Raw genomic sequence first — 13397 nt, 5'->3', positions numbered from 1 at the left:
GTACTCGAGTACCAGGGTAGTACCCTGGTAATATTTACCGACAAAACCATGTGTGTAGTCGGCATTTCATTTCATTCGCTGGATTTTAATTTGGGAACAGGAACAGGATACACTGAAACGTTAACTGTTCTTGACTGGAATACCCGAATACTGTTTCACAGTCAATGACGGAATTATGCCATCCGGATACAGTAAAAGCACTGGAGTTACATTTAACGCATGACGTCTTATTCCTTGCACATTTTAGCAAATCCACTGCCGATGGTGGCGCTAGGAGCGGTACTGAAGGGTGCTAGCCGTATCTACGCGTCAAGATGAGGCGAATACGCTTGATTTGAGCTCAATTCGATCAAATCTGACTGAAGAAGGAATAAAAAAACTAAAAATACCTGTCGACTTGTCGTTCTATTGGCTACATTTGGCAATAATTTCACACAATTCTGGCGTTTGCTTCCCGAGAAACGGTACTGAGAAAAATTGTCTCCACTTTTATGCAATAGAGGAAGTACTCCCAAAATTTGGACCTTGTGCTGCTTCGCAAAATCTATTGATCAATTACGTACTGTTGTGTGTAAAGAATGTCCTGTATCACACTAATTTCAGTCACACTCGACTTTGATGTTGACTTGGTCGAAGAGTGGATTTGATTGGCTAGTTGACAAGTGATCTGGGTTTTGATTGGTCGATAGATCGTCTGCCCAATTTGGTCGTACTCTCTCAAGTGCAAAGACTCGACTAATTACGATGTACTAGTAAGTACTGTAGTACTTACTACTAGTAACTGTCATGACAAACGAGTTATTAATACTATTATAGTAGTACTTCGAAGTACACCATTTTGCAGTTAGCAAAATTGGACGATTGCCCGATATATTTGTATTTGGCCATGTGTCTGATGCTAGTATATTTATTTGGTGGTATGCCCGATATAATTAGCCATGTGCATTTAATTTGGCACACCGAGGTCGTGTGCCCGATATATTTGGCGATGTGCCCGATATAATTAACCGTGTGCCCAAGTACTTGGCGATTTGCCCGATGAAATCTGTCGTGTGCCTGATGAAATTGGAATAACTCAATTAAAAATTGAACTCACATAAAAAATGCAGTCAAACATGCAAAATATCGACTTGCTAAACACCTCTATTATCCTCGTTTTGGCATCACATGCTAACTTCCCTCATGTATTCGACGCGATTCAAACGGTTAGCAACGACCCCTATAACGTTTCCACCAAAACTGACACGACCTCGGTGTGCCAAATTCAATAGGCACATGGCTAATTATATCGACGGCCAAACATATCGGGCACACGGCCAAATTAAATAGACACATGGCGAATTATATCGGGCACACGGCCAAATATATCGGGCACACGACCAAATTAAATAGGCACATGGCTAATTAAATAGGCACATGGCTAATTAAATAGGCACATGGCTAATTATATCGGGCACATGGCTAATTATATCGGGCACATGGCTAATTATATCGGGCACATGGTCAAATATATCGGGCATTCGTCCGTAAAATAGGGGAATACAGACATTCGTTAGGTAGAAGTACTACTACTAGTGGCAGCCTCGGCGGATTCGAGCATTCGCGCAAGCAGTTCCTTGGTGATCTTGGCCGCCACCATGGCCGTGACGCCGCTGGGCGCCTCTCCAGAGATGGACATGCCGTAACTTCCAACATCTCTGGATGGATTCAGCTCCACGACGTCGCTAGCAATGACATCGCCCGCGAATGTTTGCACGAGCGAAAGGACATCCCTTGTCGACAGCCCACCGGGCTCGAAGTGACTCACGCCAGGAGCAAACGCGGGATCCAGCACGTCCAAGTCTACCGTCACGTACACAGGTCCGTCAAAGGACAGCTTTGGCGGCCACGATGATGACGAGATCGATCGCATATCGTGGGTCTCCACGGCGTACGCGGCGGCCTGGGCTCGAGTGTGCTGGGTGTGGGTGCGCACGCCTACTTGAACCAGTCGCGAACACAATCCTTCCTCGAGGATTCGCGCAAACGGAGAAGCATGCGAGTACCGATTGTTCTGGTTCAATATGTCGTATTCGTACAGGTCGCTGTGCGCGTCCAAGTGGAGGATGTTGAGGCGGGTCTCACCACGAGCACACAACGCGCGACGGACGCCTAGGGACAACGTCAGATGTGACTCGTGATGGACACACATGTGTACCTTTGACGAGGGGGTACGTGATGGAGTGGTCCCCACCGAGGGTAAGCAGTCGCTTGTCGTGCGCAATGATAGTTTGCGCCGCGGCCGACAGCGACGACATCGACGCGGACGAGGGAACGAGGTTGCCCATGTCCGTGATCAAAGCGTTGTGCATGAGGTCCACACCGCTTTCAGAGAACCCGTTGGCGCTGTCCGAGTGGAACGCGGCTCGAATGACATCCGGCGCTGCGGCGGTCCCTGTCAAGTAGGACGAGTTCGCGTCGACGTTGGCTCCAAGGATGGCGATCACGGACGAAGTAGATGGCAGGAACGAAGGGATCGCAGATATCGCCGCTCGCTTTACCCGCGGGTTCCAGAACCCACATACTGCCGCCGTCGACAGTGTCCCGCGCATGATATATTTCGTGGAATGTTGACGAAGCTAAAGTACCACATCAATAACATTAAGTGCCTGCACTTGAAGTACTCGAGATTCAATATCGGATTTTGGAGGCATTTTTATTTGATGTGACTTGAATATTAAGTATTATAGATAGTAAACCTAAAGTGCGTGAGCCTGGGCCGGTTGAACCACATGTCCACCAATGAAATCGTCGGATTCGAAATTCGAGCGAAGCCATTGGCTGTACTGCCATCTCACCATTATTATTTTCGCACGTTGACACTTGACTTCCAAGAAATAATACCATGTGCCTCTGCCGCGGGTGTCTCTGTCCGCCTCACTCGCTGCGCTTGTCGCACATCAAGCGCGAGTGGCACGACCCTCTCATCCTCACGAACCTCGTCTACGTCGCGGCGTCCGTCATCTCGTTCGCGCTAGGCCAGTACACGTGCGCGGTGTTGCAGCTCGGCGCGTCGGTGGCGTCGTCCATGTTCCATCGGCACCGCGAAACCAAGTACCTTCCGTTGGACGCGTGCATCTCTGGCAACTTGGGCCTCATTGCCCTGTACGAGCTACCCTGACCGTCGTCCTCGCGTTTCACTGTTCTCACGATATCTGTGTAGGTACTTGTCTTACCACGCGCACTTGAACGACTTGCATCATGTGCTGGGTATCAAGTTCGGCCTCGGTCTTGCGTGCGCGTTCACATTCATCTACTGCGGCATGCCTGGAGACGCCCAGTACGAACTCTGGCACAGGCACTGGCACTTTGCCTCGGGCAGCACGACGCTGGTCACATCCGTCCTCCTCAGCTTATACATCCCAGACTTTGACTACGTCTTGGTCAATGCGATCGGGCTTGGCTTTTAATCGAATACGAGCCATATAGCCACTTGTACATGGTAGATATATAGTGGGTATTGAGGGTATATAGTGGTTGCTGGAATGGTTGGATATTTCCAGCTACAAGGGAACTCCATTGTTAATCAATTCACGTGATTCTAGCTAGCTACTATACTACTCGAGTAGTAACGTTAGTATGGTTATAGTGTAGTGTACAGTTCATCATTGCAGTCGATATTACAGTATTGTACTACTGTCCGAGCTACAGTAGTTAGTATATTCCCATCGTGAAAAAGTAACTAGGTAGCAGTACATAATATACATATATAACGCAGTACGAATAGTATGAAAGTACATATTAATAAGTACTAGTATATGACACGTGCACGAGAGTTGTGCAGCAAGTTGCTGCGGTCAGGTACGTACTGTACAGTACGTACCAGTAATTAACTCCGCAGTAGTATATACAAATGTCAAAGTCCTGAAAATAGTGTGAGGTCAAATATCAAGTCTTACAGGTTCTGGTCCCCATTGGTGCAAAATACATTGGCTGGCAGGCGGCGATGGGTTCAAAATTTGGCCGAGGTCACACTACTCGAGTTAGTTTCAAGCGAAGACCCGCCCGCCGGCTAAGTTCTCCCCCTCAATCGTCACCATGCTCGTCCCGAAAAAGAACCGCATCGCCGTGTACTCGTACCTGTTCAAGGAAGGTGTGATGGTCGGCAAGAAGGACTTCTTCGCGCCCAAACACGGCGACGTGGACGTGCCCAACCTCCAAGTGATCAAGCTCTTGCAGTCGCTCCACTCGCGCGGCTACGTCAAGGAGACGTTCAACTGGCAATGGTACTACTGGTACTTGACCGCCGAAGGCATCGAGTACCTCCGTGCGTACTTGCATCTCCCCACCGAGATCGTGCCGGCCACCTTGAAGAAGCAAGCGGCCCGCCCTCAACGCCCGCAAGCGCCCACCGGCGCCGGCGGATACGGCCGTGGCAAGGACAAGAACTTGGGACCTTCGGGCGACTTCAACCCTGAATTCCGCGGCCGCAACCAAGATGGCTACCGCCGCGAAGCCCCTGCGGCGGCTGCCCTTGAACAATAAGCGTCATGCGCTGGTTGGTACAGGACACTGAAGAAGAAGGATGCGAAGAGTGTGCGTTGGTGTAGAAGACGAATATAGCGGTAGAATTTAACACCAACGATGATTGAGACACTTGACAACTACTACTAGTACTAGCTAGTACTATATGTCTGCTACCTGAACTAGATCTCGTCTATCGACCTACTACATTGACTACTTACTACTAGTACTACATTGCTATCTTAACTACTGTAGTACTAGGTATTAATAGATCTCAGTCTTATTAATAACTAGATCTCAGTTAACTACCGGTAGGCACCACCAAATGTAGCCAACCTCCATCTGCCATGTATATCCATCCTGCAGCCAACAAAGCAGTTTTATATGTGTAGGATAGATAAGACTGGTGGCAGCAACGGATATACATGGCAGATGGAGGTTGGCTACATTTGGTGGAGTTTTATATGTGTAGGATAGATAAGACTGGTGGCAGCAACCTACCGAAAAACCGTGTCACAGGGTCATCATTCCTATTCACGATGTATTATTTCCTTCCTAGTATTGAATCTGTGACACCGTTTAGATCAACAATCGCAAAGTGTGTGTGTGTTGTTTAAGTTACGAGCCAGGTCCTTGTACGTTTACTTGTAGACGCGGGGAGCGCGGAGCTTGCCGTGGTTGGGAATGTACTTTTCGTGGTTACCGTCCAACGCGAGCACGCCTTCTTGGCGGAGCTTGGCGTACACGTCACGTTCGTACTTGGTGAAGCCCCACTTCTTGGAGCCCAACACCTTTTGGCGACCAGGGAACTTGAACTTAGCACGGCGAAGAGCTTCGACGACGGAAGGGCCGAACGAGTCCTTGGAGCGCACCGAGATAATGGGTTGGCCGATGGCGACGCGGGCGGCGACACCGGTGGGCTTGCCGTAAGCGTGGCGCATACCGGTTTGCAAGCGATCGGCACCAGCGCACGACAACATCTTGTTGATACGCAACACTTGGAAAGGGTGGCAACGGATGCGCATGTGGAAGTTGTCCTTGCCGCAGAACTTGGACAAGTACCGGTTGGCGGAAATGCGAGCAGCTTCCAACGCTTCCGACGACAATTGTTCCTTTTCGTCCGACACCAAGTGCGCCACGAACGGGAAGAGATCCACGGACGCCTTCTTGTTACCGACGTCATAGATGCGGATCTTGGAGTCCGGCACACCGCGGCAGTAGCGGGACTTGATGAACGGCTTCTTGTTCTGGAAACGGTAGCACTTGGCAGGACGGCGACCCATGACTTCCTTCTCTTTGCAAATACGATTGTGACCATGTTCGTCGAAGCCAACCATCCGTAAACCTCTAGGCATGGCATACATATATTAAGTGTGACAGGTAATCGGTTCTTCACACGAATTAAAACGCCTGCAAATCAATTCGTGGATCATCTGACTTGGTCTTTGTATGGTAAAGTGCAAAAGACATCTTCTCGTGACATTTTAAATTGGACGTTGATGTTTTAAACGTTCCTTTGAACCCATCTCAAGTAGTACTAGTATTACTTGCCGTGATGTCGCATCATTCCCCATATCAAAGATCAATATGTACTATACATGTATAGTAGATCTTATACAGATCTCAAATATAACGACGATCTTACTTTACTTTATTCACTTGAAGCAAGTCATATATAGTCAATGGTTTAAAACGTTTTAAATTCACGACGTGTCTGCAACACGTCCACTACAATCCACCAATGATCGTCGAGTATTATCATTTCTCGACTATGTTTTAAAAGTATCTTGGTATTTCTATGTGGAATTATTAAAATACCACCAGCCGCTCTGGGCCAGTCATGGTGACAGGGCTTTTTCGATGGCGGCAGTATTGATTTCGAGCCAGAACCAATCTTCATCGCATCATGGGAGCCTATAAGTACATCGCTGAATTGTGGAAGCGCAAGCAATCGGACGTCCTCCGCTTCTTGCTCCGTGTCCGCGCGTGGCAATACCGCCAACTGCCGGTGGTGTACCGCCTGACCCGCCCTTCGCGCCTCGATAAGGCCCGCCGCGTCGGCTACAAGGCCAAGCAAGGGTACGTCGCCGTCCGCGTGGCCGTCCGCCGCGGTGGTCGCAAGCGCCCCAACTCCAAGGGTATCGTGTACGGTAAGCCCAAGCACCACGGTATCAACCAGTTGAAGGACGTGCGCAACTTGCGCTCCATCGCCGAAGAACGTGCCGGCGCCAAGTTCACCAACTTGCGCGTGCTCAACTCGTACTGGGTCAACCAGGACGCCACGTACAAGTACTTTGAAGTGATCTTGATCGACCACTCCCACAAGGCGATCCGCCGCGATGCCCGCATCAACTGGATCGTGAACGCCGTGCACAAGCGCCGCGAAAAGCGCGGCTTGACGTCCGCCGGTCGCCAAGCCCGTGGTCTGCGCCAACGCGGCCACAAGGCCAACAAGATCCAAGGGTCGTCGCGCCGCCAAAACTGGAAGCGCCGCAACACCACGTCGCTCCGCCGCTACCGTTAGAGCGTCGATTGAATGTCCTATGCTTTGGATATTGGCTCGTTGGGCTTGGTTGCCACTGGAGTATGGCGTGGTTTACTTACGTAATACAATGCTGTGGTGATGGCTCCTCTTGCGACTTGTTTACAGTGGTCGAAGGCATCGAGGAATATTTCTGCATATCTCAAGCCTATTTCAGTTGTACTTTGTAGGTGAACTTACATACAGTTAACTACTTACTTCCTCTGTTCCAGGTTACTACCAACATTTACTTTGAACAATCGAGACCTCACTCATAAGACATGAACGTGGACACAATAAAAAAGTTGGACCAAATCAGTTTTTATGCCATTAAACACCCAATATTCGCAAGAAAATTATGGCATATTGTTTTGAAGTATCGAGGCATCCACATGCCCAAAATCTCTAAAAATAGAATATTTCGATTTTGGCAACTTTGCTTGGAAATGTTGTGCATTTGTGTGAAGTTTGCACCAATCAACGATAGCTTGATTTGCGTTTGATTGGTGTTTATACCAATAACAATGGCTAAAGCATTTATTATAACAAAAGTAATTTGAATAAGTTATTCATGTGAGACGTCATTAAATTGAGTAGCTCCTGGGGAATAAATAGTCTAAGTATCAAGTTGCTGAATAGCCAAAAAATGGATACTGTTAATATCGATAGGAATTCTCTGGGATGATGGGCAAGAATAAGTATAAAGGTGCGTGTGGTAATAACATTTCAAAAGCAATAGTATTCCATTATATATTCTGGCAAAACGGGTAAAACCAAAAATGTCATTTTCAAAATGGAAGGTAATAAATAATAGGTCCATTTTGTAATACTATGAAATCAACGAGTAAAGAAAGCCATCCCACTTGGAATTACTATTGGATATGGGTTAAAACTCTTAAGACATGGTTCAAGTCTTATCAGATTTATTGAATTCGACCCCAAAATGGATGATATTTATGGTTCCAGACTGGCCCTACATAATATTTTGATCACCACTGGTGACGGAGGATAGTAAATACTACAGTATACGTATAGCACTTGTTAAGTTTGAATAGCATAGTCGTCGCCAACGAAGCCTTTGTCCTTCGTCATGCATAGTCCATCGTCGTTCATGACGCACACGGTGCAGTGTGTCGCTGGTGCAGCGTAGCTGCTGCCGAATCCACTTCGATCTTGATCTCATGGATGGTGTCTACACATTTCTGAATGAGCTCGACGAGGGCAACGAGCTTCGCGTCGTCTTCCACGGCACTTTTCGTGGGGACGGGGAAGGATTGGGAATGAGAGATGATGCCAGACTTGGTGGTGGCGGTGGTCCTTGTCGTCGAAGCGTCGGTGTACGACGATGTGTGCGCGAGCTCGGGCTTCCCTGCATGCGGTCGTTCTTGTGCATAGACAGAGTCGCGGACGCCCGTGGACAGACGGAAGGTCGACGAGTCGCGCGATCTGATGGCCATCATCGTGTCAAAACGTCGAATGACAACAAGAAGCACACAACAACCCACGTAAAGACGGCCTGGATCTCGCTCTTTGCAAGTTCAACAGTGGGGTCAAACGTGTATTACACCCTACAGAGCTTGGGAAAAACACACACATATCCGGGCAAAACACACACATATCCGGGCAAAACACACACATATCACGCGGAATTATCACGTTGCAGTGTGTTTTTATATTATTATTAGAATACAGTAACACACTTTTAATATTCACGTTTATGCAATACTATGTACAATACGAAGCCATTCTTCTTCCATATTCCCCCCCCGCGGGATTACACGGCCTTGGCGGTGTCTTGCACCGACCACTTCATGGGTCGCGGCACTTGGAAGTGCAGCAACACGAAGCTGGCCACGTTAAACATGGCGGCGATGACCACGAGGAGGACCACGTCGCGCATCTGGTTGGCAATGTCCATGCCAAGGGTCTTCAGGTACACCTCGCCATAGACGGGCACCGACACATACCCCGACGCGTCAAACGTGAGCAGCAAGCCACTCAGTTCATTCGTCATCATCACTTCAAACGCGTACTTAAACATGGACAGCCACTGCATCCACCCCGCTCCCGGCGACATGGTCTGGACGTTGAGGAGAAACCCGCCAAAGAGCACGTTCTGCAAGAGCACGACGGTCGCGACGAGGTTGGCGATGCCCACCGTCTTGCTGCCAATGCTCACAAAGGTACTCATGGAGCCCACGGCGACATTAAACAGCACGAGTGTGGTCGTGAAGAGCAGAAACCTGTCGAGCGGGGCATTCAAGCCCATGAGGTAGTAGAAGATGCTCGCAAAGATGATCGCCGGGAGCACGCGTAACGAAGCGAGGTCGATGCTGGCCTTGGCCACGTAGTAGCTCCACGCGCTATAGTACTTGGCGCCGGCCTCCTTGACGAACAACGGACGCTCCGCGATGAACGCGTCCATGGAGCTCAACGTGCCGAACCCAAAGAAGGTCAGCGTGAAGAAGAACGCGCCCATGCGATTCTGAAACCCCGCCAGGTTATCTTCGAGCCCCATGAAGATGAGCCCCGTGACCACGCCCAGGAACACGGAAATACCCACATGCATCACAAACAGCGACTTCTGGCGGAATGTGTTGCGCAGTGTGCGGAGGAACAGCACTTGCAGCTCCAGTACACTCGACCGATGGTTGGTCATCTCAACCAGTGGCTGCCGACTATTGTCCATCGAGCTTACCGGCAATTCCTCGGGATGGTAAGCATCATGCAGCGCCGCGATGGACGCCGCGTGTGTGGCGCAGTCCAAGATATGGTCGGCGATGTTTTCGTTAACTGGACACGGATACCCCAACGATGAAAAGTGCGTCGAGATCGTCGACGTTGGCCCCGAGTATACAATGCGGCCTAGATTCGGTAAGAAATATATATATATATATATATAGAGAAAACTACGGGTATATATGTTCAGTAAGTGGGAATATATATATATAGTCTCGTTCTAAATACAGAATTATAAAAATAATGTTACAACGATTGTAGAAAAGAATTACTTTTGAAGAAGGATGGAATCGATCAATGGACTTGTTATAAAACATAGGATTCTAAAATTAGACTCATTCTATAAAATGAACTTTCATACATATATATATATTTGGCGAAATATGAAGAGTATTTGTTGAAAACATGGAATAATATATATATATATATGGCGAAATATGAAGAGTATTTTGTTGAACGGATGAAATAAAAAAAAAACAGTGTAGTAGCAACCGTATGACGGCCTCAATCCAATGTCTTGCTGTAAATCAGATACTGATAAAAATAGAGTATTTTTTAAATCAAATGAATTAGAAATATAGAACAAGATATATACTAGTAGTATATATATATATATAGTACCTTTGGCTAGCAGCAGCACCTTATCGAGCTTGAGGAACGATTTGGTGCTGGGCTGATGCACAGACAGGATGACCATGCGGCCGCTTTTGGCCACGGTCGACAGCAACGAAATCAAACTATTAGCTGAAGCACTGTCCAGCCCAGAGGTCGGCTCGTCCAGAAACAGCATCTACCCACACATCATAAATATATATATATATCAGCCTTTCTATTCCAAACAAACAAAAAAGCAAAAAAAATATATGACCCAAACCCACCAAAAACAACGTATCTCTACCCTTCAAAACTTAAATAAAAAACGCAAAAAAACACAAAACACTCGAAATATCGTGGAAAATCACTATTCACTCGAATATATATATAAAAATGAACTCAAATATATATATAAATATTAACTCGTATATATATATATAAATATGATTTCGAATATATATATAAATATTAACTCGAATAAATATATAAATATGAACTCGAATTATATATAAATATGATTTCGAATATATATAAATATAAACTCGAATATAAATAAAAATGAACTCGAATAAATATATAAATAAATATAAACTCGCCTATATACATTTACAAACTCGAATATATAGTACCTACATGTGCTACACAGTAACAATATCAAACCCGAATATTTTCAAGTATACATGGACGTACCTGGGGCTGGGTCACGAGTTCCATGGCGATGCTGACGCGGCGGCGCTCGCCGCCCGAGATGCCGCGGATGGCGGTGGCATTTCCGATGCGCGAGTCGGCTACATGTGTTAGATGCAACTCATGTAGGACTTTTGATACAAGCTGCTGCTTGGCGTACAGCGACAGCATGGCCGGAAGCCGCAGGAATGCTGAATATTCGATGCTTTCTCGTACAGTGAGCGTGGGAAACAGACAGTCATCTTGCTGGACATATGCCGCCAGATGGCGGTAGTTGGCCGGCAGAGGCTCATGATCCAGAGAGATGGCGCCTGAGAACTGAGTATTTCCATTAGATACCCCCGCCAATGCATTCAGGAGCGTAGTTTTGCCTGATCCACTGGGCCCCATAAGCCCCAGCACTTGACCGCGGCAGATGGAGCCGCGGATGTCATGGATAAGTGTCTTGGGGGGATGGATACATGGCCCTGATCGACGGAAGATGGAAGGTAGGTTAGGTTGATCATGGGGATTCGTGGCCACGCAGCAAATGTCGGCAAATGTAAAGATATTTGCGGGGGAGTTGGGCGGCATGTGGTCGAGCGGGTCTTCCAAAGAGGATGGCGATGGCGCCGCCGCGGCCCGCACTTTGGACATGTACATGGCGTAAAAACAGCATACAAACAACCCACTGGCGCCCAGCAGAACGAGCACGACAGCAAGGGACACGATTAATGCCTTCGAGTATGTCTGGGGAGGTGGCGGCGGCGGAAGCGATGCCGAGTCGCCGCCCGCCAATTCTTCCATGACCTTGGTCTGTTCGCAGGATGACGCCGAGCACGTGCCTTCCAGCGGCAATGGTGACCCTTCAATGTTCACCTTTAACGTTGTGTCGGAGATGGCGACGAGGGACACGGGTCTAGAGACGAAGGAACGACGATGTGATGAAAGATGGAGACGGAAGAAGGGTTTTGTACTTGTTGGCGAGAGATACTTCGAACAACTGCTTTGAGATCGAAGAACACAAGTCCGTGCATGTGCACATGAGAGACGCGCACGAGACGGTGGTCCCGTTGAAGGAACACTCCTTCATGTTGCAGTCAATCGCGTGCTGCCCTTGCGGTCCCGTCGCCGATTTGTACACGGACATCGTGCATGTCTGGGCAGTTGTGTCGCAAGCCAACCCCATCGCGCCGTCGTTGAACACCGCCTGCAGTGTCTCACTCAATACACAGCTGTACGTCTTGGCCTTCATGCTCGACGAGTAAGCTAACCCCACGGCGCAGTGCGAGTTCTTGTCCAGGGCATTGCACGCGCGTTCGGTGCGGCATTGCCGGCAGTTGATGCCCAAGAAGTCCTTCACACATTCGCACTGCGCCCCATCTGCGCGTAGGATCTCGTTCGGCGCCTTGCATGTTTGTGCGGACGACGCCACAGCCATCATCGCGCCGACAACGACACCGACGACACGGAGGACACGCATCATCACCAAGTGACGCAACTGAATTTGATAAACAGATTATGTTCCTTTCAACGTAAAAACCAGCGAAATACCGGATAAAATCTTATCCGGTATAACGTCATTAAAAAGCCATAATCCTAAAATCAGTCCTGAAATGCACCATTATCCGGATAAAGCAAACGTTTTGACATCAATAGTGGAATTTAAATTAGGATCATTCCTAGTGGGTATCTTAACAGTTAACTGTAAACCCACGTTTTATCCTCCCAAGCAATGTTGTAACGTTAATAAAACGGGCTTTTCTCAAAGAAACTCCCCATTTTGAGATATTTCAATCTACCCTTGTTTAGTTGACGGTGAGACAGGACACAAACGCAATAAGTTACTGTATTACTCGGAGTATGAAGAATTAAAGGTCCTTGATACTAGTGTCTAGGGGATACTGTACGTAGTTGTAAGTCAACCAAGAACTGGACCTTGCCACGGAGTCTAACGGTGTCGCATGTGAACGTAGTATTATTTTCTTGAGAATGTCGATACTGACGTTAGTATGAAACATGCGTATTTTTATTCAAATTGCGATGGAAGTATTTATGTTTTGACGCAATATTTCCAGCAAATGTTGTTTGCCCATTTTCGAGATACTTAGCGTTAATTAACTGGAAGCATGTTGTCCGAACATGCGCAATAAAGCTATTCTATCCGCACAAGTAATGAATTATCCGGATCTGGTCTGCTGTGAATATGAAACGGCGAGCAACGATATACATGTACTCTACAGTGTAGAGTATCCAATTTTTTTCTCCAACCAGTTGGAAGACTACAGTACATATGAAGAAAATCCAGATTTGGCTTTCGCCATGTTCCATGAAGCCAAAATCCAGGATTCTGGGTTCTGAATGCGATATGTTT

General features: G+C 47.7%; 7 protein-coding genes across 8 annotated transcripts; 3 read left to right on the top strand and 4 right to left on the bottom strand.

The window, feature by feature from the left end:
• Nucleotides 1–1460: 1460 nt before the first annotated feature.
• On the bottom strand, nt 1461–2681 carry H257_17509 (hypothetical protein). Its single transcript, XM_009846322.1, has 2 exons — nt 2198–2681; nt 1461–2151 (listed from the first exon to the last, which is right to left on the bottom strand). The coding sequence occupies exons 1-2, from the start codon at nt 2589–2591 to the stop codon at nt 1553–1555; spliced, it is 993 nt and encodes a 330-aa protein (XP_009844624.1). The 5' UTR covers nt 2592–2681; the 3' UTR covers nt 1461–1552.
• A 163-nt stretch (nt 2682–2844) lies between these two features.
• H257_17508 (hypothetical protein) lies at nt 2845–3585 on the top strand. The gene is made up of 2 exons (XM_009846321.1): nt 2845–3144; nt 3203–3585. The coding sequence occupies exons 1-2, from the start codon at nt 2885–2887 to the stop codon at nt 3447–3449; spliced, it is 507 nt and encodes a 168-aa protein (XP_009844623.1). The 5' UTR covers nt 2845–2884; the 3' UTR covers nt 3450–3585.
• A 414-nt stretch (nt 3586–3999) lies between these two features.
• H257_17507 (hypothetical protein) lies at nt 4000–4649 on the top strand. The gene has a single exon (XM_009846320.1). It carries the CDS (start codon nt 4078–4080, stop codon nt 4522–4524), a length of 447 nt encoding a protein of 148 aa, XP_009844622.1. The 5' UTR covers nt 4000–4077; the 3' UTR covers nt 4525–4649.
• A 342-nt stretch (nt 4650–4991) lies between these two features.
• On the bottom strand, nt 4992–5813 carry H257_17506 (60S ribosomal protein L10). Its single transcript, XM_009846319.1, has one exon. The coding sequence runs from the start codon at nt 5784–5786 to the stop codon at nt 5145–5147; it is 642 nt and encodes a 213-aa protein (XP_009844621.1). The 5' UTR covers nt 5787–5813; the 3' UTR covers nt 4992–5144.
• Nucleotides 5814–6366: 553 nt separating this feature from the next.
• Nucleotides 6367–7134, top strand: H257_17505 (60S ribosomal protein). Its single transcript, XM_009846318.1, has one exon. The coding sequence runs from the start codon at nt 6410–6412 to the stop codon at nt 7025–7027; it is 618 nt and encodes a 205-aa protein (XP_009844620.1). The 5' UTR covers nt 6367–6409; the 3' UTR covers nt 7028–7134.
• An 810-nt stretch (nt 7135–7944) lies between these two features.
• On the bottom strand, nt 7945–8557 carry H257_17504 (hypothetical protein). The gene has a single exon (XM_009846317.1). It carries the CDS (start codon nt 8482–8484, stop codon nt 8134–8136), a length of 351 nt encoding a protein of 116 aa, XP_009844619.1. The 5' UTR covers nt 8485–8557; the 3' UTR covers nt 7945–8133.
• Nucleotides 8558–8676: 119 nt separating this feature from the next.
• H257_17503 lies at nt 8677–12533 on the bottom strand. Of its 2 annotated transcripts, XM_009846316.1 has the most exons (4): nt 12001–12533; nt 11048–11942; nt 10385–10553; nt 8677–9889 (listed from the first exon to the last, which is right to left on the bottom strand). In XM_009846316.1, the coding sequence occupies exons 1-4, from the start codon at nt 12507–12509 to the stop codon at nt 8799–8801; spliced, it is 2664 nt and encodes an 887-aa protein (XP_009844618.1). In that variant the 5' UTR covers nt 12510–12533; the 3' UTR covers nt 8677–8798. The 2 variants fall into 2 exon arrangements, with proteins under 2 accessions (XP_009844618.1, XP_009844617.1); XM_009846315.1 differs by having other exon boundaries at nt 8677–10553.
• Nucleotides 12534–13397: the final 864 nt, after the last annotated feature.

Source organism: Aphanomyces astaci (genome assembly GCF_000520075.1).
Source record: "Aphanomyces astaci strain APO3 unplaced genomic scaffold supercont1.109, whole genome shotgun sequence".
Classification (NCBI taxonomy): Eukaryota; Oomycota; class Saprolegniomycetes; order Saprolegniales; family Verrucalvaceae; genus Aphanomyces; species Aphanomyces astaci.
The sequence above is the reverse complement of the archived record's forward strand: the minus strand, read 5'-3'. Positions and strand labels throughout refer to the sequence as shown.